This window comes from Drosophila takahashii, chromosome 3R (genome assembly GCF_030179915.1).
Source record: "Drosophila takahashii strain IR98-3 E-12201 chromosome 3R, DtakHiC1v2, whole genome shotgun sequence".
NCBI classification, from domain to species: Eukaryota; Metazoa; Arthropoda; class Insecta; order Diptera; family Drosophilidae; genus Drosophila; species Drosophila takahashii.
In genome coordinates, this window is record NC_091681.1 from 33,684,050 (window position 1) to 33,708,378 (window position 24,329).

The 24,329-nt window shown below is 42.4% G+C and overlaps 1 protein-coding gene across 5 annotated transcripts; it reads left to right on the top strand.

The window, feature by feature from the left end:
* Positions 1-260: 260 nt before the first annotated feature.
* On the top strand, positions 261-23,975 carry Ser (protein serrate). 5 transcript variants are annotated; one of them, XM_044395603.2, is made up of 15 exons: positions 261-523; positions 2,261-2,905; positions 6,095-6,212; positions 6,741-6,928; positions 10,999-11,053; positions 11,788-12,103; positions 14,946-15,079; positions 15,221-15,396; positions 15,997-16,228; positions 17,680-18,408; positions 19,062-19,265; positions 19,329-19,424; positions 20,970-21,341; positions 21,456-22,063; positions 22,294-23,975. In XM_044395603.2, the coding sequence occupies exons 2-15, from the start codon at positions 2,657-2,659 to the stop codon at positions 23,047-23,049; spliced, it is 4,233 nt and encodes a 1,410-aa protein (XP_044251538.1). In that variant the 5' UTR covers positions 261-523; positions 2,261-2,656; the 3' UTR covers positions 23,050-23,975. The 5 variants fall into 5 exon arrangements, with proteins under 5 accessions (XP_044251538.1, XP_070073097.1, XP_070073100.1 ...); XM_070216996.1 differs by lacking the exon at positions 261-523 and adding an exon at positions 548-672; XM_070216999.1 differs by lacking the exons at positions 261-523; positions 2,261-2,905 and adding an exon at positions 5,106-5,278.
* The last annotated feature ends 354 nt before the right edge of the window (positions 23,976-24,329 follow it).

Consider the following 24,329-nt stretch of genomic DNA (forward strand, 5'->3'; position numbering starts at 1 on the left):
GGCGCGCATGCGTGCAGCAGCCGAAGCGGCAGCAACTCCATTAACTGCCGACTTCGATTCCGATTCAGATCCAGAGATTCCGGACCCAGAGGCTATATACCCAGGCGTGCGACCAATCAGCGGCTGGCTAAAGAGCACTGTTTAAAGAGCAAACTGGTTTCTGTTCAAAGAGAAATATATATGCAGAGTAGAGAGCGAAGCTCTGGGATCTCGGATCGGGGGCAACTTGTGCCCAGAGGCAATCAGTCGTTAGTCGAAGCCTGAAGCGCACGCAGCACTCAGCGGAAGTTGTCGTCGCCAGTACTTTTTCGAAGCGGTTTCGGTGGTTCAGATCGGCCACAGTAGTCCTCTCTTAAGACCCGAGACCGTTGCTACCACCAATATCTCACCACTCTCGCGTGACTTGCTCCGCCCCGTGGTTCACATGGATGCTGCTCGAGGGCTGGAAATGCCGCAGGATTCGGTTAACGCGTTTAGTCGAGCGCCGTGCTTCGAGCGGTGATGAGCCCCTTTTCTGCCAACGGTAAACCTAAATACATTGGATTATTGTGAACCAAAAAAACCGAACCCAAAACCAAACAATTGTGAAAGTGTTAAATGTGCCGCAATCGAATTAAATTGCTTGCTGATTACAACAAATGATGAGGAGCAATCAGCTGAAATGCTCTCGGTGTAAGAAGAAAAGCAAATCGAAAGATCGACAATCAGCCGACATTTTCCGTGTGTGTGTTTGTGTGTTATTAATTCCTGAGCCCCACATATATGCGATAGATATATAGATGGTGTGAGAGCAAAGAAAACGGAAATACCTTTCAATTAAATACAATACAATACATTAATATATCAAAATACAATGCCGTAAAAAATTGTGTTTAATCAGAGGCGAAAGAAGAAAAAGTAAAAGTGCAAACAATGTGAATATGCGAATATACGGAGTGCCCCATTCCGGGAAATCGGCGGTGGCGGTGGTAGCCACAGTGTGCTCCATTGATAACGCACACAGGGACACAAGCATAACACAAACACACTATGGCTACGAAGTGGAATTGAAACATGCAAAGTGAAAGAGAGAAAGAATGAAAACAGCCAACTAGTTCATAATGCACAGAGATAGTACAAATAATAATAATAATGGGCACACGGAAAGAAATTAAGTTTAATATAGCTGAGTTATTGGAAACAACTGTAAAAGAGTCTTACAAATTATTAAATATTTTAAAAGGGGATTTATTAAATATTATCTTAAAAAAATTATAAACTTTAATGGGAATTTCAAAACATTTTTAATAGAGATAAATACATATTTTTTCTGTGCAGAGATAGTGAAATCAGTAAGGTTCTGAATGGGTGGTACGATCATGGGAAAGCCCGCGATCAAGAGAGAAAAGAAAATGCTCCATGCACTGCCTCACATTAAATGATTTCCCATTTGCTTATGGAATTATGGATTTAGCATGTTCCACAGCCCTTTCAGATCTGCTTACTCAATTAGTTGATAAATCAGAGTATATCAAGAAATGACTTAAACTAGAAAGTACAGAAAATAGATATAGCGTGTGTTATAGTTTTGAGGCCTCCACCAGTTTATTCATCGTTTTGCAAATTGCTCAGTGAAAGTATGGGGAGTTGGGGGAAAGGGGAAGGTAGCTGCATCATCCACTTGCAAAAGCCACTTCCGGTCATGCCCTGCAGCAGCAACATCAGAAGCAGCAGCAGCAGCAACATGAGCAAAAGCGGCAGCATCTGGGTTTCGATTCAAAGTCAACGACTTCCGTTTCATGCCAACGCCGGGAGGAGGCCCCCAAGCAAATTACTTAATTAAATGGACAATTAACACCCGAGCAGGAGGAACCAAAGGCCATGGGTATCGCAAGGGGGGCAGGGGAAAGGGGTTGAGGATGAGGAATGAGTAATGTGGGCAAGAGTGAAAATATCTGTAAATTAATATGCGCACAAGATGCAAATTGTTTGTGGCCAAAGACACGGAGAAGCAGCAGCAGCAGCAGCAGCTGAAACTGCAGCAGTAACAGCGTTAAATTAACATAAATTGAATTGCATTTGCATTTGCTGCACGTTGCCGCTTTTTGCTCTTTGCGGTCGAGGCAAAAGTAAATGTTGCTGCGGTTGCTGGTGGCACTTGTTGCTGCGGTTGCGGTTGCAATGTTGCTACTGCAACTGCAACTGCGTGTCAATTAGCTTAGTTGAAATAGATTTTCCGCAGTCCCCGTTTCAATTCCATTTCGTTCGACAATTGTTACAGCAACATCTACGAAACATCTACATCGCCCATTATAATTATCAACTGGAAGTGTTTTAAGTGTGAACAAAACAAACGAGAGAAAAGTACATACTAGAATTCCATATAAAAAATAAATAATTGTGTGTGATAACAACATTAACAAAACGACAACAAAAAACGAGTGGAGAAAAATGATACAGCAGGCAGAAAACAAATTCCAGTGCCACCCAGAACAAGTGTAGTGTAGAAAACTTAGACAAAGGCACTACAAAAAAAATCTGCATACATGGGCTAATTAAGCCAGTGCCCCAGCGACGAATTTACATTTTTGTGCGGTGCCAATCCAAAGTGAATCCAAAACAAACTCCATCCGAGATCCAGAGATCCCTCGGCATCACGCTCTCAAACGCCCCCAGAATGTACAAAATGTTTAGGAAACATTTTCGGCGAAAACCAACAACGTCGGCAACGGAATCAACAACAATAGAATCAACAACAACAACATTCGAAAGCCTGAGAATGTCCAAAAAGACGGCGACAAAAAGGCAGCGTCCGAGGCACCGGGAACCCAAAATCGCTGCCCTGCCATCGACGATCCGCGATTGTCGATCATTAAAGTCTGCCTGCAACTTAATTGCTTTAATTTTAATACTGTTAGTCCATAAGGTAAGCAAACCAACAGACCATCAAACCAACATGCAAAAAAGATCGAACCCCTAAGCAATAATCGAAAAAAGCCCCAGATCCAAATACATGCGGGTGTAGTGTCTCGCAAAAAACAGAAAAAGCTAAAAATCAAAAACAAAAAAACTAAAGTTGATTCAACCCGTGTGAATTGGCCATAGCTGAGGGCAAAGTTTTGATGGGGGACGTAAATAATGATGATTTGGGTTTATTTTTGAGTGATTTATCAACTCAGCATCCAAAAGATTTGCGTTTAATGAGAGCTTTTTACGCTGAAATTTTCGCAAAGCAGTAAATCAAAATTAAGTCAATATGTGAAGGATTCTTAGAACCTATAAAAAAAATAGTATTCCCAAATACAATACATTTTGTGTAATATTAAATCAGTTTGAAAAGGAATTTTTGTTTTTCTACCATTAAAGTTAGAAACAATTTTCTGCCTTCTCAAAAAAATTAAGTTGTTACCGTGAGTTTACAAAATAAAATATAAATAAATTTGATTGCCATGCACAAGAGCCATCAATTTTCCAGCCATTTGATACCGGCACTTAGTCAAAATATGCCCCAAGTTTCAAACATTAAACTGGTATTTAAAATTTAAATTCAGTCATTCCCTGGGTTTCTATAAAAAGCCACTGACTAAGAATTCCGGGCAAAGGTTTAATAGGATCGCGACGTATCGAGGACCCCGGTCGAAAAGTGATCCCCCAGATTAGTGGGCCGTTCTATCTACGAAAACCATCTCTCCGAAATGGTTCCCACATGGCAACGGTAGTCGAGAGTCGCCTTGGCTTCTCGACTCTCCGACTTTTCGGGGTGTAGCCGTCATAAAGTGTTACACAAAGTGCCTAAACATGTATTGAGATGCCAGCGGAGATGCCCCGAGCGGCAATTAAATAGGCAAAGAGCCAAAGAGTTGGAGAGCCAACGGCAGCCAACGGTTCAGAAATACATAAAAATTAATCGTTGGCTGGGAAGTTATAGGGAGTTTTAGATAGGAGAGGGGGACTCGAGATCTCGAGGGGCCTTAACAACAATTTGATTAATACGCCTGTGATCTCGAGAGCCAGACATTAGAATCCGAGGAGCTTGCGAGTCCCCAGAACAAGAAGACTCTACCGAGATGCCGACCGTGGGGCAATCAAATTGATTACACACATTTATCTACTTGGAAGAGGGGATCGGGATTGGGACTTGGATTCGGAAGGGGATTGCATTGATTTAGGGTAAGCGAGGCGATAAAAGTCGCCGGCAGCAGTGGTCCAGTCCCACTGCAACTATTTAGTTGTTAATGAAGTAAATAAAAGTTAAATATTTTGTAGCGGCGATTTATGGCCGACTTCCAGGGAAAACCAGGCAGGCAACCAGTCAGTTGCGATAATATCGCTGCTCGGTTCACATGGGCTTATAAGCCCATGTCAGATGAAATTAACCCAGTTACTCTGCCAAGTCGGGATCTTCCAAAAAAAAAAAGCCAGAGAAGATCTCTCTCATTTGAGCTGACATTTATTGATCATAAGCTGCGTATTAAACGGACTGCGAAATATGCATAAAAGCCCAAAATCAGAAATGAGTTGGCAAAACGAGCTCCCACGTCGATCTGCAGTTTCGTTTTGTTTCCCCGCCAACTGCAGGCTTAATTAAAATTTAATTTCACATTAAAACTCTGAATGTCGGCTTCATTAAGCGGTTTCATTTTTCTTTCAACCCCCACCATCAATTTTACATGTGGCGCCGCAGCACTAATTCCTTAAGCATTTCTGGTGGTTTATCTAATCGAATTGATTACGTCAAAGTTTGTCCGGAATATTAGCGGATGCACCTGCCCGAAGAAATGTGATAAATAAATAGTAAGCAGATGGAACCGGTTCTCGATCGACGGTTAAGAATCCAATCAGTTTGAGGTCCCAGTAGAAGTCCAAGTCGAAGATCCAAACAAAAGGAAATCACGAGAAAACGCCAAGAGAAACCAAACACAAACTGGTTGAAAAAATCAGGGGGCTTCGGAGGGACTTGCATTTGATTGATCTATGGCATGATCAACAATGCATGTGGCTTCAAGCTGAAGTTTGGTTTTTTGTCGGTCTTTTATATTTCTTTTTTTTTTTGAGGCTCTATCCACAGCTGCAGGTGACTCGAAACTGGCCGAATGCCGTTAGCCAAGATCCAAGTTGGCCCGGGCTAAATTGCAATTTATTTCTAATAAACTTATCAACACTGCCAGCTACCAAAGACCATGACAATAAATTCTCTGAAATATGAAACTATAAAACCATAGAAGCAGGAGTACCCGCGAGATGGCCAGGAGTTTTCATTAGCATATTTTCCGCGCAGCAGAACCCATCCGGCTGCCTGGTAATGAACCCTAAAATACAAAGTTGATGGTCAAGATGCGGCTTCCAGATGCAACTCAGAGCTCCCCGAGCTCCTCTTTGGCTAAATTATGATAAGCGATTTGCCGGTGAATAGTTAAACTTTATGCGCCATTTGTCAGAGTAAAGGAGTAAAAAGTGGTAGAGAAAGATCGCCGATCTAATGTGTTATTAATTTTATGGCAAATGCTCCTATCGATGGACCCCTGATTTGTGGCCACTTTGCGGGGCAACGGCTACGGCACAAAAGGCATTCTAAATTATACAAACTGCTGGATACCTCGTTTTGATTAAGTGAGCCAAACCAAACGAACGAAGGAACGACGAACCGAACAGTTAAGCCGCTTTGTGCGGTGAAAATATTTCTCATTATTTTCGTGTTTCATTTGCTGCCAGATTTATCAGGCTCCTTTCATTTGCCTACCACTCGACGTCTTCTGATTTTCCTCTCTTGTATCGATCTATCTATTTTTGTTTTTAATTAAAACCTCTACCGCAGCCCAATCAGAGCGCCCTAGGTGGCTTATTAGCTTTTACAACCAGCGAACGAGCTGGGATCAGATCCATAAAGTGTTGAGCATATTATTCGATTTGGAATGTGAGCTGTGGGGTTTACAGGGGGGGAGGTTTATAGAAGGAGGGACCAACTATTGGGATTCACTTCGTTATGGGTCATGATTGATTTGAACGATTTGAGATCTGGGCGCTTGTTTCGATCGATGCGATGGAATACAATGAAGCAAGCCGATGTACTGGCATCTTTCGTTAATTTTGTTCATGTTCTCCACTTCCACTACAGATATCCGCAGCTGGTAACTTCGAGCTGGAAATATTAGAAATCTCAAATACCAACAGCCATCTACTCAACGGCTATTGCTGCGGCATGCCGGCGGAACTAAGGGCCACCAAGACGATAGGTAAGTTTATTAAGGCCCCAACTGTGAGATGTATGATTTTTTATAGGATTTTGCATGTCGAAAAAAATGTCGAAGAAAGTTAAGCCTTCGTAAAAAATGCAGTCTTCCTCGAGATGTTGTGACTTAAACATTTATAGTATCTTGTTTTTCTTAATAAGTTTTAAAATTTTAATAGTATTCCAAATTTTGAATCTATAAAAAATATGTTATTACTTTTAATTGAAAGTATTTTATAAATATTTTAATTATACTTCCATAAACTTTAAAGCATAGTGCAAAATTCCTAAGCCAACAGATATTCTCTCTAGAATCCATCCGGATTCTTTGGCGTTCCGATATTTCTTATCTTGCTCACCCGAAATAGACGGTCAAGGCTTCTTGCCTATCAGCAGAATTTGCACTCTGCATATTTTATTCGCTTCCACTAATGAATTCCCTCTTATTTTCAACGTTGGCCGACAATTATGCAATCTTTCTGCATGTCTATAGTATAAAGTGTGATAACCCGTGCTCGAATTCTAATTTCAGGCTGCTCGCCATGCACGACGGCATTCCGGCTGTGTTTGAAGGAGTACCAGACCACGGAGCAGGGTGCCAGCATATCCACGGGCTGTTCATTTGGCAATGCCACCACCAAGATACTCGGTGGCTCCAGCTTTGTGCTCAGCGATCCGGGTGTGGGAGCCATTGTGCTGCCCTTTACGTTTCGCTGGACGGTAAGTGCATGAGATCCCATTAACCATATACCATACACCATTCTATTATACCATGTTCCCATCGTAAGACGCACGCTTTTGGCACGAGCTCTCTTCTTTTCTCCTCGACGTTGTTTCTTAGAGGGAGCTTTCATTATTGTTTTTCGACTTTAGATAGCTCGGTTCCGCCTGGAGAGCAGTCGAGCTGAACTGAACGCTCATGGGCGATAAGGTCGAGCCGGCAACAGAAATGTGAATGAGCTGGGAGCTCGTGCCGGATTGATAAGGGAATGTATTTATTAAAGAAAGAAACAAAATCGAAAGGGGCATAGTCTATGTGGGGTTTCCAAACAGCAGAAAAATGAAGAGATACTCTTCACTTCCTGTGGCCAAAATTTCAGCGTGGGCTGCTGCCCTCAAGATTCCCCAAAATCATGGGGCGTGAAAATTCCAAGGCGAGTTGGCTAGCACCAAAAGCGGCTTACTCATTTCGACCAGCCTTAAACCCTTTTAAAAATCAACCCATCATCATCTCTTCTCCTCCGCGGAGATTCTACCATCGGTAGCCGAAAAAAGCAATTAAAAATTGTGTTTCATGTTTTATACTTCTTTAGCGGGCACCTCCTAAGCGGCTTTCTGTTAATTAAGTGAGCATAATGCGGGCTTATGACTGCCAAACGGGGAAGGAATAAAAAGAATCGTACATATACTGGGGAAACACATGGTCCAAGAAACGTATAAAATAAACGTGGCCTGGTCTCAGCTCTTTTAACTCGGTTAAGGTAAAAATGTAACCTGACTGGGTGTAGTCGCAGAATTGAATTTAAGTTTTGCTTTTGCTCTTTTTTTTGTGATTCGTTGTTATGTACGGGTGTTGTTCTGGCCGTTGTTTGCTTCTGTTTTGGCGGTGTTCAAAGCTAACTTGGTTAACAATTACACGCCTTGGCCAGGTCGGTGTCCAAACTAATACGACTGCGATTGGGGCGATAGACCACTTGGATAAAAATGTTTTATGCATTATAAATTAAATTGAGTAATCAGAAAAGTAAGCTTAAACGTAAGTTTTCTATTTATTTAATAATTTATTTTAGGGATATTTTAATATATTTTACATATTTTTGTTTATTTCAACGTTAGTTTTTGAACACTTGAGTTTTTAAAGCAAATTTTTCTTTGATTTTAAAGTGTCATAAAATTTTACAATTAAATGCAATCCAATTTAAAATTAAATATTTCTACAATAAACCATACTTTTAATTACAGTTGTATACCTACTTTAAAATGCCATTAAATTATTTCATGTAATTATGGGCTAAAAACGTAAGAATGTTTGTAATTGAACCTTAAATTAATTTAATTATTTTTCGAGTGCAGTAGAATTTTGCAGTCGCATTTGCAGTCGCCGTTGACGCCGACGTCGGCATGCGCATGCGCCGCCGTTTACATTAGGCAGGGGCAACTGTTGATGGGATGTGGAGAGTATGCGATGTGGCGGGGGAGCAGGCATGCGTCAGAGCCAGGTCTTGGTCTTGGGTCTTGGTCTTAAGTCTTGGGTTTTGGGCTTGGGTCTTGGGGCTTTCGTCTGGCGGTTGCCTGTTCTGTGTCTCCACCATATCCCTCCCTCTACTCGCCCCCCGAAAGCTGCCAAAGTCGTGGCCTGAAGTGCGGACAACCTGTTTCGTGGGAACATTACCTTGTCGCGCTTGTCGCTCGGCCGATGGCGATGGCGATACGTTACGCTTCGCTTTGGTTTCGCTTTAATCTTGTGCCTTTGCCAGTGCTTTTTTTCCCCAGTTCCTCAGTTCTTCAGCTCCTCACATGTGACTGACTCGAAAAGCCAACAACGAAACCCGGCAAATTCTGCATACTACCAGCGTAATATTCGCCTGCAGAGACAGTCAGTCAGTTTGTCAGTCAGTGAGGCACCCTCTCAAGAAGCCTTTCACAAAACCCATGAAAAATCTTCAAAAAACCGAAAGACAAAAATCAACTAAAAAGAGCTGCCGATATGGTCGCAATTGTCCCACTTTTTATTGAATGACTTCTTATGCGGCTGCGGCTGCTGCTGCTGATTGAGTGAATGGCATGTTAAGACTCATAAACATGACTTAGGAAATACTTGAGACCGGCTTGAAGAGCACACATCATCATAACATTTGTGGGCCTTCGATGTAACTGTCAAACACCGACTTCACCTAGGGGCCCGGGCCCTCTCCTTCCTTTCCACCTGAAACATTCGAACTACTTGGGGACTTCGGAGCTTCGAAGCCCCAAACGAATTTCACTTGACAATATTTTCCAAGTTCCAAAACGGCCTGAAGATCTGGAGTGCGCGTGCGCAGCCATTGAGCGATCTCGAGTGGTATTTGGTATTTGTGGTGCCTGTTCCACTTTTCGCTCAAGATCTATGAATGACTGCCCAAATATAATATGTGTGTGTTTTTTGCTCCGTGGGCTTTTCTGATTCATTTTGCTACCCCCACAAAAAGGCATTTTGTTCGTTTGATGAAACACTTTTTGAAACTTATGGGGCTGCCATTAATGAAAGTGCTTGGTTCTTCAAAACTGTGTAAACATTTCGGTGGCCAATTCATTGACTCGAGAATTGTCTCGCTAAATGCTACTTGATTTGATTGATTTTCGAAAAAGAGAAAATTGTTCTTCTTACATTTTATTAATACAGTTTTTAGCGCCGCTCCCATTGGTTCGTTTATGTCTGGTGTCTCGTATTATTATGTGAAATCCAAAACCAAATGCAACGCCATTTTCAATTGATACACTTCCGCTGACACTGCCACATGCCATATATATCCGCATCAGTCAGACGGATCATGATTTTAGCTCGAGCCCGGAACAGAACATAAAATGATAGCCATATTTCATCAATGGAGATGGAAATTTGAGACATTGTGTGGTCAATTTATAGATGGATGGATTTGCTAAGTGTGTCAAGTTGTTGTCGCTGATGTTGATCCGACTGCAATTAGCCAATGTCTGCTTTGGACTGATTTAGTGTCGCGTCGCCAGGGCAATTACATGGGAATCCCCCTTTCCCCTTCCCCCTCCGTCGGCCCATCGACTTGGCGACCGCCTCCCACTGCTAAATGAGCATTTCCTGGCATCCAGCGGCGGCATCCAGACATCGTCGACGTTTAATTGCTTTCTGCCCAACGAGAAATCTTCTACTGCCGCTCAGTTCGGAAATAACAAAAAGAAACCAGCGAATCTTCAATTTTTTTATAGGCCCTTGCAAAGGCGGAGTTGTAAAAAATCAAAGGAATCTCCAGCTTTTGGAGGTCGAAATGGGGAATGCTCTAGAAAAATTAATAAATTTCCTGAAAGTCATTAAATATGGGATATATTTACCTTCTAGAACCCTTATCATAAATTTAATAACGTCAATAGGAAATAACTAAAGTTCTTTGAGAGCTGAAAATTATATTAGCTTTGAAATACTATTTCTCTTATTATTTTTCTCCAAATCTAAAATTGGTAATCTATTTTACACCAACTAACATATTTTAAGAGGGTGTAAACCTTAATTTTATAATATTGAAAACCATTATTCTAATAGAATATTTGCTTCTAAAATACCTTACTAAATTTGCAATATTTTTGAGCGTGAAATATATTTCAGATTTTTTGTTAAATTAAAAAACCCCTCTTCAAAAAGAGTATGAAAACAAAACAAATCTAAAAATCAAAGAGAATTGTGTCTGTGTTTCTTTTTTCGCATTTTGTTTTGGCCAATTGCAATGCCATGGACAAATGGACAAGCGACATGGACATGGCCAAACTGAAGTCTGTTTAGAAAGTCCGCTTCTCCTGCGTGAAATTAAAGTGTTTAGCTTTGCTTTGCCTCGCTTTGTTTTGTTTTCGTTTGTTTGTTGTCTGATCGCTTTGTTCGTCTGTTAGTTGGTTGGTTGTCTTGGTTTGCAGTTGTTTGTTTGTCGGCCGTTGCGTTGTCTTCATTTGCATGGCGGTCAGCCTGAGATTAAACTGTCCATTAGCGTCAGAGCGCAGAGTCAAACTTGAAAACTCCAAACTAAATGCCACCTCTTCCTCCTCTCTTTTTCCACGTTCAATTACAGAAGTCGTTTACGCTGATACTGCAGGCGTTGGATATGTACAACACATCCTATCCAGGTAAGTGCGGTGGCAATTGCAGACTTGTGCTCGTTACCACAGCCCCTTGTTGCAAGTTGCTAGTTGCTAGTTGCATGCTGCTTGTTGCACGCTGCTCGTTATTGTTTGCAAGCCAAGCATTTGGCTTAATTAGCAAGCAGAGACGCAAAAGGATACAGTCAGAGAAAATCAAAGATCAAATCATTTTACTGTCCAGTATTAAAAACTTTAATCAACTTTGACTTCTGTATTACAAAAAATTCAAATCATTGGATAAAAGTTTTTTAAGTAAATAGATATTCCCTTCCAATTAATTAAAATCTTAAAAGCCACAATTTTAAATTTAATTTTACTATTTCAACTTTTTGAGAATTATAAAAAAACATATATCTGAAAATTATAAAAGTTTGGTTTAGTAAAAAAATAATTTTTTATGCTATCAAAGACAGCAGAAAAATATGGAAGAAATTGATTTAAATCTATTTTCAATCTATTTTCATGCCTAAGCCCTTGATTTTCTCTCAGTGTGCCCTTAAGCGCCCGAAATGGTGCCAACAACTAACTAAATTCTCCTGCCCACATTCAATCTCTCCTCCATGCCCCTGCCCCATTGGAACGCCAACGTTGATGCCACCAACAACGAAACCGAATTCGAATCCGAAAAACCGACGACAACCACAACAATTGTCATGCCTCCCATCGGAATCCCAAATCCCGAATCCCAACTATAACCCAACCCACCGAATGAAATGCAGATGCGGAGAGGTTAATTGAGGAAACATCATACTCGGGCGTGATTCTGCCGTCGCCGGAGTGGAAGACGCTGGACCACATCGGGCGGAACGCGCGGATCACCTACCGTGTCCGGGTGCAATGCGCCGTTACCTACTACAACACGACCTGCACGACCTTCTGCCGTCCGCGGGACGATCAGTTCGGTCACTATGCCTGCGGCTCCGAGGGTCAGAAGCTCTGCCTGAATGGCTGGCAGGGCGTCAACTGCGAGGAGGCCATCTGCAAAACGGGTTGCGACCCCGTCCACGGCAAGTGCGATCGCCCGGGGGAATGCGAGTAAGTAGCTCCTCCATCTAGCTATCTAAACTACCTACCTGTTTTTCCATATATATTTTCATTTTCCCTCTATTTTATTCATACACCTTTTTTGTGTAATTACGACCCCCTGCCACCCCATTTAACGATGTGATTATGACACTTTTTGCATGCGGCCACTAAACTTTGGGGCCGGCTTAATGGCCTCGGCCTCCGAGTCGCCACTCGGCACTCACCATTGACAGCCGGGCCACTCGCACAGTTATAATAATGGCCAAGAGCCGGAGTGGCCAAGAGTGGTTCGCTTTTTGCGCGAGATCGGTGGCAGAGAAATGGGTTCTATACTATAGCTCACATGGGGCGCTTTTTACTGTCCTCGGCTTTTTTCTTTATCGCCTCTTTTTTCGAGGCTAAATGTGTGAAATTGTTGGCAGCGTTTCTCTCAGGAAAATGCCAATCAGTCGATGGCGAATGCAGAGATGGGAAATATCTAGGGGTTTAATTATACATATTGGTAGATTGAGCAAAAGCTTATTTGGTATTTAAGATAATATCAAAAGTCTCTTAATTTCTGGGATTTCTTAACTCAAATTACCACAGATTAAATGGCTGATTTGCATTGCATTTTTTTTTTTATTTATCCGAATAAATTAGTTAGTTTTGTAGCATTTCATTTAAATATAACTTAAATCCAGCATAAAATTGATCCTTTTCTAATAGAATATAGAATTAATCTAATAGAATTGATTAAACAAAATTGATTTTTCCCATCACTGCTAAACTCAAATCGAATGTGAAAGAGCTCAGCTTTCATTGCACTGATCCAATCGCCTCGCTTCCCAATCAATCCGCATTCCTTATTAAATTGTTCGCACTCGGTAACTGCCCATTTGGGAGATAACCCGAGTGCTATAAAGTTGTAACCAGCCATATAATCTGCAATCAAGTGCCAGTACCAATGCGATTCCCGGCCAGAGAGCAGGCTAATCAAACGCCCGCACGATGGCCAAATGCTGATCGGGCCAGGAACTCCTCCTCGTCCTCCCTCTTTACCTCTCCTCCATCGTCTGCTCCGCTTTCTTGGCTGGTACTTTCAGTCCGCCCCTTTGGAGCAGCGGTCATGCCCAGACGATGGCAACATGGAGCGACTGGCACAGCAAGAGATTCAGACTCAAATGTACTGGGAAAAATTTAGATTATTTAGTATCTTGTATTGTATCCATTTATATCCATATAGAATCCATTTTGAAGAGATATTACCAACAAATTTTGTTGTCAAGAAAATAGACATTTTTAAAGATACATTTTTTTATAAAATATTTTTTTTGTAAAGCAACAATACTTTATTACAACATTTTTGAATTTTTTTCAAATTGTAATATCAATTTTATTTGTAACTTATTTCCCAACAAACTCTATATTTTTTTCTGTGCACTTCCAAGAGCCAAGACCGCAGCACGAAAAAACGTTTGTGCTTCGGTTGTTCCTGTTGCAGTTGCAGTTGCTCTTGCGGCAGCCGCAATAGTTGTTGCAGTTGCAGCGGCAACAGTGGTTGTTGCCCGTTGTTAATGTTGCAGCGTAACACAGAATACGTGAGCCGGCGGAGCCATGATTGCATTTCTCGACTGGCATCATGATGCTCTGTCAGGCCAGCAATCCTCCAGCACAGTCCATCCACCGACCATCCTCCTCTCGTCCTGATTCTAAATAGCAATAATTAGTGTGGCCTAGAAAACATCAAAAGTCAGCAGATTTCCGCTCGGCGGCAACAATTATAAGCCAAGAAGAAAAATTACTTTTGCTGTTTGCACGTTGCTGGCCCATTTGTTGGTTGTTGGCCAGCAGAACCAGAGCCGCTGATTCGCAGTCGAGATAACAACAGGCTGCCGTTTTAATGAAATCATAAATTACCAACATCGAACGGCGATGTCGACTATCGCCAAAGCATGACGTGATGCCCGGAGCTTGTAGAGTTAGCACCTCGCCGGGCGATAACTCGATACTCCTCGATACTCGGTTACTCGGATACTTGGATACTCGATGCCCCGGCAGGCTAACTTTGATCCCGCTGCACTTTGGCGTGTTGCGGCGATAAAATCGCAGTTTATTTTTTGTTTTTCGCCCCAAGCTGGAGCAGGAACCTCTGGCAATTGCAGAAGTGGCCAACTGCACTGCCACTTTAGCATTTGAAGCATCAAGGCCAAAGTTCAGAGTGACCCAATTCGGTGGTTGGCTACAGGCAAATGCGTTCCCAGGCCAAATTGAAATGTAAGGAAACACAGAGTTCGACTTTGGGCAAATGAATAATGGGGCAATGTTTTCCCAAGATGCAGATAACCTTCGATGTTCTCTTAGATTTTATAGCCCAAAGAAACTAGACTTGTAATTGCAAAACATTTATTTACAATGTTAAAGTAAAACAGGTGTTCATTTAAATTATTTTATTAAATTTGTATTTAAAGTATTTTCAAATTAATTTGAATTTTTCCTGCTTACATATATAAGTTTCTCATGTAGTCCCCCTTGAAAATGTTTGCCAGCTGCAGATAATATCTGCTATGATATCATATATTTTCTTGCCAATAAGCTCACCTTTCAGCTGGGGTCTTCTACGCCCCATTTTGAATTTGAGCTTACTCTTACTCATCTTCTTTCCCAAGTTGCCAATCTGAATACTCTAATTTATACCCCAACGAATGAAGATCAAGGTCTTCGTTGCTCCATTTTGTAATCAGAGCTAAACTTCTGCATGGTGTTGCGCTTTTCCCAAGCTCCCAGGAATCCTTCAGCTTTGAGCTAACCTTTGAGCTAGGGTCTGCAATGCTTCATTTACTCATCACCATCTCTTCGATTCAATCCACAGATGCAGACCTGGCTGGCGGGGTCCGTTGTGCAACGAGTGCATGGTCTATCCCGGTTGCAAACATGGTTCCTGCAACGGCAGCGCCTGGAAATGCGTCTGCGACACCAACTGGGGTGGCATATTGTGCGACCAAGGTGAGTTACCTTCTACCAGTTACCAATTACCAGTGGAAATGGTATAAAGAATGGGGATTTACATGCGTATCATCGAAAATATCGATGTGCCTGTGCTGTCTTTCGTACATATTTCATAGTTTCGCTTTTTCCCCATAACAGATTTAAATTTCTGCGGCACCCATGAACCCTGCAAGCATGGCGGCACCTGCGAGAATACCGCTCCGGATAAGTACCGCTGCACATGCGCCGAGGGCCTCTCGGGCGAGCAGTGCGAGATCGTGGAGCACCCCTGTGCCACTAGGCCCTGCCGCAACGGCGGCACATGCACCCTCATGGTGAGTCCCACATCCCAGTTCCCAGATTTATGCACTCGTTCGCAGTGCCATAAAATAATTTAATACGCTCCGGTTGGGAGACCCCCCATCCTGAACTCATCTACGCGGCACTGAAAGAAAGTAGTGCAAAAGTATAAGAAAATTATTATTATTTCAAGGAATATTTTTTTAAGACGTTTTACAAATATTATGAAGAGAAACTAAACAAGAGAGATTTTTTTGGCGGTCCAAAAACAAAATATTAAATTCGTAAAAGAGTTACGACGAAAAAACAACCCAAAAATAAATCCTAATCTTGCCATAAATCCTTAATCCTAATTTTCATGCAAAAAAAAATTGTTTTTTGGGCAAAACCAATAAAATTATGATGTAAAATAAAATGTTAAATGTTAAATGTAAAACGTTTTTAATCTACTCAAAACTTATGTGGATAGTTAGCTTAGGTTATTAGCTGTGTAAAACAATCTGCTTCTTAGCTGTGTCATCTATTTTAAGAGAACAACCACTGAAAACGGATAAAAAATCTAAAATTAAAGTGCATAAATAAATTTAAATAAATTATTGAACATATTTTGACGAGTGTACCTGTTATCTTTGCAGCCAACGAGCCGACGATCGGCGACGCTCGGCAGGAGCAGCATGGGCAGGCCGGTGAGTCGGCGCAACTCGATGCGCAGTCTGGATCACCTGCGTCCGGAGGGGCAGCCGCAGAATGGCAGCAGCTCCTCGGGATTGGGACTGGCCATGGGATCCCTGCAGCTGCAGCAGCAACTTGCCCCCGACTTCACTTGCGGCTGTGCAGCCGGATGGACGGGACCGACATGCGAAATAAGTGAGTTTTGATTTAATTTTATTCCACAGCACGCGATTAGCCACAGCTCGGCTGAATGTGGCTCTTTGTTGGCCAAGTGGCTGGTTGGTAGTTGCTAGTTGGTAGTTGCTGCTGATGTTGCTGTTGTGCGGCGATATTGCCGCTCGATCATGCAATTGAGCACACACGCATTTGACTGTAGCGAAATGAAATGAAATGGTATAAAATGAAATGAAATGAAACGTAGCACGCACAGGCTGTTATTGTTGCCGGCTTTGGATTTGGCTTTATTATGATTGTTGTTGTGTTGCCACGGTGGTCCGAATTGGTGAATTTGTTTTGCCTTGCTTCGGTTTTGCATTCCAATTGGAGCACGACCGACACATTCACCAGAAACTATTTGCTGGCCAATGCAATAAGCCGTAAGCTAATTGAGTTGCCATTCCCAAAGCGAATGAGTCGAATGAGCGTTGAAGGATATACATTTGTATGGGGGCAGTTTTTGACTTTATTTATGGAATTTTTAATGGTTTGTTTTGTAGTATTATTGTCACATGAATTGTATTTGTATCTTTGATTTTAAAGTAACTTTTCATAACAAACCTTTTTAACCTTTAACCCAAGATTTCGTGGGAAAATATTTCAACTTCAAAAAAATGTAATTTCATTAAAGCTTAATTAAGTTAAAAGTTTCCCAAACTGCCGCTGATCGGCAATCTGACCCTATTTACAGCTAATGGCCAGCCAAGGGTCAGAATTTTATTTTATTTTCGGGGTGCCCTTCTTATCAGACCCTCCGTTAAAACAAACAAATGAGTTGCGTGCTGCTGTAGGAAGGAAAAAAAATGGGAAGGGGAAGGAAGCTTCGTCTCCTGTAGATTTCAGGCAACCGATAAGAAAGGCACGCAGGCTCAAGCAGTCTTTTTTTTAGCTTAGCAATACTCCAATGCCCATCAGCCAGTCAGTTCAATGACTTGAGCCCGGGCTAAAAGCCACCTGCTCAAGCTTCTGCTGCTCGAGAACTCAACAGCAAAATCAACACATTCACGGAGAGAAAATGAGTTGCTAAGTTAACATTAAATAATAATTAACCAAGTGGATATAAACCTCGAGAAACGGGTCAAAAAATCAACCAGAGTTTTCGAATTTTTTTTATAAATTAAATTCTTATTTATACAAAATGATATTTGAAAAATTCGTTGCTAAAAAACCTTTTTTTACATTTTATAGTTAAAAACCATTTGCTACATGTCGATAATTAATAATTAAAAATAATGATAATTAAAAAATTATAACCTTTCCGTTTCCTAAAATTATTCTTGGTCCTTAAAAATTTGAATATTTTTATTAGGGGTGTAGAGGTCCAATATTTTGATTTCGCTAGCCTTTCTATAATTTTCCCTCAGTGTTCGCACTTTATCTGTGAATGGCACTCAAACAATCTGCTTGGATTTCCCCTCCTTCCCTTCCAGATATCGACGAGTGCGCCGGAGGTCCCTGCGAGCATGGTGGCACATGCGTCGATCTAATCGGCGGCTTTCGCTGCGAGTGTCCGCCGGAGTGGCATGGTGATGTCTGTCAGGTGGACGTGAATGAGTGCGAGGCGCCGCATTCCGCCGGAGTGGCGGCCAATGCCCTGCTGACCACCACGGCCACGGCGATCATTGGCAGCAATCTGAGTAGTAGTGCCCTTTTGGCTGCCTTAACCAGTGCAGTAGCCTCCACTTCGATGGCTATTGGACCCTGCATAAATGCCAGGGAGTGCCGTAATCAGCCGGGATCCTTTGCCTGCGTTTGCAAGGAGGGCTGGGGCGGAGTCACCTGCGCCGAGAACCTGGACGACTGTGTGGGTCAGTGCCGGAATGGAGCCAAGTGTATTGACCTGGTCAACGACTACAAGTGCGCCTGTGCCGCCGGCTACACGGGTCGGGATTGCGAGACAGATATCGATGAGTGTGCCACTTCTCCCTGCCGAAATGGAGGTGAATGCGTGGACATGGTGGGCAAATTCAACTGCATCTGTCCGCTGGGCTACTCGGGTTCCCTTTGCGAGGAGGCCAAGGAGAACTGCACTCCCTCACCGTGCCTGCAGGGCCACTGCCTCAATACGCCCGAAGGATACTACTGCCACTGTCCCCCGGATCGTGCCGGCAAACACTGCGAGCAACTGCGTCCGCTTTGCTCCCAGCCGCCCTGCAACGGTGAGTAAAAATAGCCCAGACCTCCGTGAGGCCATGGGAACCGCCGATCTCTTGCCCCGATGAAGACATCATTAAGCTCATCAATCGCAGATTGCCAGCTTTTTGTCGGCTTTCGAGGGACGAGAGATTACTCGGGCATGCACTTGAAAAATTAAATATAATTAGAAATGCAGCAGTTTGAAATAAATTATTTGCTTTACAAAAATGTTATAATTAAATAAATTTTAAAATTTTGTTAAATTAAATAAATTTTAAGATCAAGGTTTAAAAATGATTTTAAATATATTTTTTTTTATTTTAGAAAGTTATTCTACATTTACAGATCATTATTTTTGTATATTTATAATGCTTTAAATAAAAATCGTGTTCATAATTTTGAAATTCTTGTTATCACAAGAACACTTTCCGGTAATATAAAAGTGACCCTCAATAAAAGAAAAGTTTTTTTCCGATAAAATCGAATTTTTCAAGAACAACTTAATTTGCGTTTTTAAATAAAATATCTACTTTGTCCTTCAATTAATTTTAAAATATTAATATTCAACAATAAAAATTTGCCAGCCTTGAAATATAATTTTGTAGAACCCCAAAATAAATTTCTTTGAGTGTAACCTTGCGTTAATAAGCCTAATCATGTCCCCCCAATCCAACAGAGGGCTGCTTCGCCAATGTCAGCCTGGCGACAACGGCGACAAAGACGACGACAACAACAACAACGACGACGGCGACAACGACGAGGAAGATGACCAACAAGCCAAGCGGATTGCCCTGCAGCGGACACGGCAGCTGCGAGATGAGCGACGTGGGCACCTTCTGCAAATGCCATGTGGGCCACACCGGCACCTTTTGCGAGCACAGTGAGTAATCCACATCCACATCCACCACTGCCAAAGACGGCAAACTCATTAACTTTTGCGCAGATCTCAACGAATGCTCGCCGAATCCTTGTCGAAATGGGGGAATTTGCCTTGACGGCGACGGCGACTTTACATGCGAGTGCATGTCGGGCTGGACAGGTGAGTTGAGTCTCGGGATCGGTATGGGTTGGTATAAAATGGGATATGATGAGATGAGTCGAGTTGAGATGAGCTCAGCTGAACTGAGGCGAACTGAGCCGGGTTGAGTCGGGTGCGCTTTAAGCGGCCAAAGCCGCCAAAGTGAACGTCAAAGCGTTGCAACAAGTGCAGACGGCAAAAGAAGTGGCAAAGCCGCAGGCTAAATACCCTTGAGACCAGCTAGTTAGTTAGTGGGGATAAGCGAAAGTGGTCCTAGAAACATAGCAAGTTGTAAAAGAAAATATGCCCTAAATGTTTGGTTTAAATTAAACTTAATTTGCTCTTTAAGCAATAAATTATTATCTTAGTAGAACTAGATTTTTATTAAATCAAATTTAAACCTTCAAAATCAGACACTTTTTTAACTTTCTGTTTAACCTATTTAAAACTAGTACAATGTTTATATGTCTAAAAGAAAACCCATAAAATTATTTTTTTCTCTGATTATAAAATAATTTCAAGATTAAAATTCCGAATTCGTTACACTTAGTCAAGTATTGTTTTTTTTAACAATTTATCTACTTTCTTTTAAAGCAAGCTTAGTAAACAAGAACTTCGGTGAGCCATCCTAATAAATATTTACCACCTCACTGAGTAGCTTTTACGACTCCTTCCGTGAGGGCATAAAAACCTGCTGTAAGCCGACTGGCTGACTGGCGCATTATCAACGCTTGGGGGCTTTAAATGGGCGCGAGACGAGTAGTGTTGGCCACGTTAAGAGCTACGAGTTAAGAGTGCTACGCTCTCACACAGACGATCGAGTCGGTCGCATTTATTTGAACATTGAAAGTCGGCAGTCATTACGGCCTCAAATTGAAGCGAATGCGGCTGAGCCGCGAAGCTTTTAAGTAAAAATGAAAAAAAATATGTGCGCGTTAGTCGCAGTCTTCGTAGCCGGCGAATGTATTTGCCACATGTGGCAGCCAAAACTCCCAGGGGGGCCGGCCAGCCAACCTCACAGCTAGGCCGAACCTTTGCCATGATTTATGTTTGTTTTTAATTTGCGATTTGCATATTTCACGCGTTTCGCTTTTTTGTCACAGATACAGATACAGCTACAGGCGGAGATACAGAAAATGAAAATAGATTCGGCCACAGTTTAGATACAGACAGAGCCACATCGATCTATGTCGGCACACTTTTACTTTTCAATTAGTTCAAGCCAAGCCAAACGGTCATGGCAATCCTCTTTCTATAGATTGCGACTCCCACACTCCCAATAAGTTTGTTGCCTAAGTCTTTCGTTTCTGGGAAGTCTAGGTTTGCTAAAAATAGGGATTTTGTAAGAGACAAGATTACGATTTTATCTCTTATTTATATTACAATTTAAATTTCCGCACTTTCCTTAAGTTCGTTGCCTAAGTCTTTCGTTTCTAAGATTTTTTCTTGAAAGGAAAATTAGTGTTATAAAAGTTGTATATTGTAAAAGGCAAATTGAATGTTTTGTTATAAATGTTTCTAAATGTAATATTAAAACAAAAATATTTCTTATTTTTTTCTCTGCAGGTAAACGCTGCTCGGAGCGGGCCACCGGTTGTTATGCCGGTCAGTGCCAGAATGGCGGAACCTGCATGCCCGGAGCGGCGGACAAAGGTCTGCAGCCGCACTGCCGCTGTGCGCCCGGTTGGACGGGTCTCTTCTGCGCCGAGGCCATTGACCAGTGCCGCGGACAGCCGTGCCACAATGGCGGCACCTGCGAGTCGGGAGCGGGCTGGTTCCGCTGCGTCTGCGCCCAGGGATTCTCCGGTCCCGACTGCCGCATTAATGTGAATGAGTGCTCGCCGCAACCCTGCCAGGGAGGAGCCACCTGCATCGATGGCATTGGCGGCTACAGCTGCATCTGCCCACCGGGACGCCATGGAGTGCGTTGTGAAATTCGTAAGTCCAATTTTTATAATTCTAAAGATAATTCAATAAAAAGTCACATATATTTTTTAAACATTTTTTCTTTATAATAGCTCTAAAAATATTTATTTTAATCTCTACTTCTAGTACTTTCCGATCCCAAATCCGCCTGTTTGAACGTCAACAACACCATCTCCCCTTATTCTGCCCTGAATCAAAGCCAAAACTGGCTGGATATCGCCTTGACTGGCAGAACTGACGACGATGAGAACTGCAATGCCTGTGTCTGTGAAAATGGCACCTCCCGCTGCACGAATCTTTGGTGTGGATTGCCCAACTGCTACAAGGTGGATCCGCTGTCGAAGTCCTCGAATCTTTCAGGCGTTTGCAAACAGCACGAGGTTTGTGTTCCGGCACTCAGTGAAACCTGCCTCTCGACGCCCTGTAATGTGAGGGGAGATTGTCGGGCATTGGAACCTTCTCGCCGAGTTGCTCCACCTAGTTTGCCAGCCAAATCCAGCTGCTGGCCCAATCAAGCCGTGGTCAACGAGAACTGCGCCCGGCTCACCATCCTTTTGGCTCTGGAACGAGTGGGCAAGGGTGCCTCCGTGGAGGGTCTGTGCTCCCTGGTGAGAGTCCTTTTGGCAGCCCAGTTGGTCAAGAAGCCACCAAGTTCTTCTGCTCAAGATCAGGGCTTGCTTATGGTGCTGTGCGATCTCAAGACATCCACTAATGACACCGTGGAACTGACTGTGGTAAGTTTATTTCAAGGGGTTTTCTTTACTTACTTTCAAAAAAATAATGCAGAAAATATGAACTCAAACGAAAATTTATTGATATTTGTCTTGAAAAAGTCTTTATTTGAAATATAATTTTAAAAATATAATCCCAAAAGAAAATGTATAAATAGTGGCATAGAAATTATTATATATATTCCTAAACCTGTACCTAACCCATACTTCATTATCCCTCTTTCTATTTATAGTCCTCGAGCAAGTTGAATGATCCCCAGTTGCCGGTGGCGGTGGGCCTGCTGGGTGAACTCCTAAGCTCCAGGCAACTGAATGGCATCCAGCGTCGCAAGGAACTGGAGCTGCAGCACGCCAAACTGGCTGCTCTGACCTCCATTGTGGAGGTCAAGTTGGAAACGGCCCGAGTGGCCGATGGATCGGGACACAGTCTGCTGATTGGAGTGCTGTGCGGCGTCTTTATAGTCCTGGTGGGTTTCTCGGTGTTTATCAGTCTGTATTGGAAGCAGCGTCTGGCCTATCGCACCAGTTCGGGCATGAACCTGACGCCCTCGCTGGATGCACTGCGTCACGAGGAGGAGAAATCGAATAATCTGCAGAACGAAGAGAATCTGCGTAGGTATACGAATCCGCTGAAGGGCAGTACTAGTTCCTTGAGGGCGGCCACCGGAATGGAACTTAGTTTGAATCCTGCCCCTGAACTAGCAGCCTCGGCGGCGAGTAGTTCGGCTTTGCATCGATCCCAACCGCTCTTTCCGCCCTGCGATTTCGAGCGGGAACTGGACTCCAGCACGGGTTTAAAGCAGGCCCACAAGCGTGGCTCCCAAATCCTGTTGCACAAAACCCAGAACTCGGATATGCGGAAGAACACGGTGGGCTCGCTGGACAGTCCGCGGAAGGACTTTGGCAAGCGGTCGATCAACTGCAAGTCCCTGCCTCCCTCCTCGGGCGACGAAGGCTCCGATGTCCTCGCCACCACTGTGATGGTTTAGCCGTGATCTCACCAAACCAACCAACGAAGCAACCAATCAAGAAACCAACCAGCCGCCCACAGCCAGCTCAAAGTTCCAATTGCCACCAGCACGGGCGCGATTTCCAAGTGCATTAGTAGCGTAATTTAAACATAGATTAGGTTTATACTTAGGGGCCAAGCCACAACGAAGTGGCTCTGCTTAAGACCTATTGCCAATCGAACTATTCTAACTTTGAGGTAAAATGGGGTACAATAATAAATTAGCCTGCTAATCAACTTTTGGTTAATTTATTTGTATGCCTGGTCCTTATCTCAATTCTAAACCAGTTTAGAGCTTAGAAATAAAAGTATACACTTAATTCTTTAACTTCAAGTTCTCTATAAGCATAACACTTTTTTTGTGGTTCGAGTTAAGAAAGTTTTTGCAGAGCCAAATCGTTGTGGACACCCAAATTAAATTAAAAGTTAGTTAGTTTAATTCCGAACTCTTCTCTTCGCTAAGCAACATCCTACACAGTGTGATATTTAGTGTAACCCAGGCGCGCATTTACATTCAATAAAAAAAAGTATATTAAAAAAAGCAAAAAAGAAATCAACTCCTTGGCTAGCACAAGCTGTACATAGTTCTCATTTAGGATCAGCGCGCTATATATGATGTATAAGCTGTAAATACTGTAAATTAGCAGTTACCGTTATTGTATTTTGTCTATAGATAGAATCCTAGTATTAAATCTAAGCCCCCAGCCGCAACGCGTTAGACTTTAAAAGTTGTTTGCAATTGTACGCAATAATATAGATTTAAGATCTGTAGTTAGGTAGCTGTGTAACCCGGGTAAGATTCAAGCGATTTTGTATTGTATTATACCTATTGTGTGTAGTAATATTTATTTATTATATTAATTTTGATCTAGAAGCAATAAAGCAATATCAATAAAGATAGTAAAAGACACAATAATCAAATGGTTTTTGTTAATAATGGAAGGGGGATAACATAAATAAATATTAAAAAGGCTTAAGAATTCCGTAAGATTTCCAAGTAAATTGGATTCTTACAGGTTCATTATTTATCTTAAACATAAAAAGGTTTTTATGAACCCTGAAAAATTCTTTTGGTATAAGGCAGTTATGCTGGACTCTTTTTGCCATCGACATCATTTCCTGTCATTTGGAATCGTCTGGATCGAAGAGAAATATGTTCGGCTGGGATTGCGGCGATCGCATTTGAAATATGCGCTAATTGAATGTGAAAACCAAATGCAAGTTGGGCACTACAACGGATCCGAATCAGAGGATCGGGAC

Excerpts from the sequence above, each read along its gene's own strand:
- Ser (XM_044395603.2), top strand. The coding sequence starts at position 2,657 with ATGTACAAAATGTTTAGGAAACATTTTCGGCGAAAACCAACAACGTCG. Across the intron at positions 11,054-11,787 it reads GTACAACACATCCTATCCAG|ATGCGGAGAGGTTAATTGAG; the intron begins GTAAGTGCGGTG and ends AATGAAATGCAG. Across the intron at positions 18,409-19,061 it reads CTCCCAGCCGCCCTGCAACG|AGGGCTGCTTCGCCAATGTC; the intron begins GTGAGTAAAAAT and ends CCAATCCAACAG.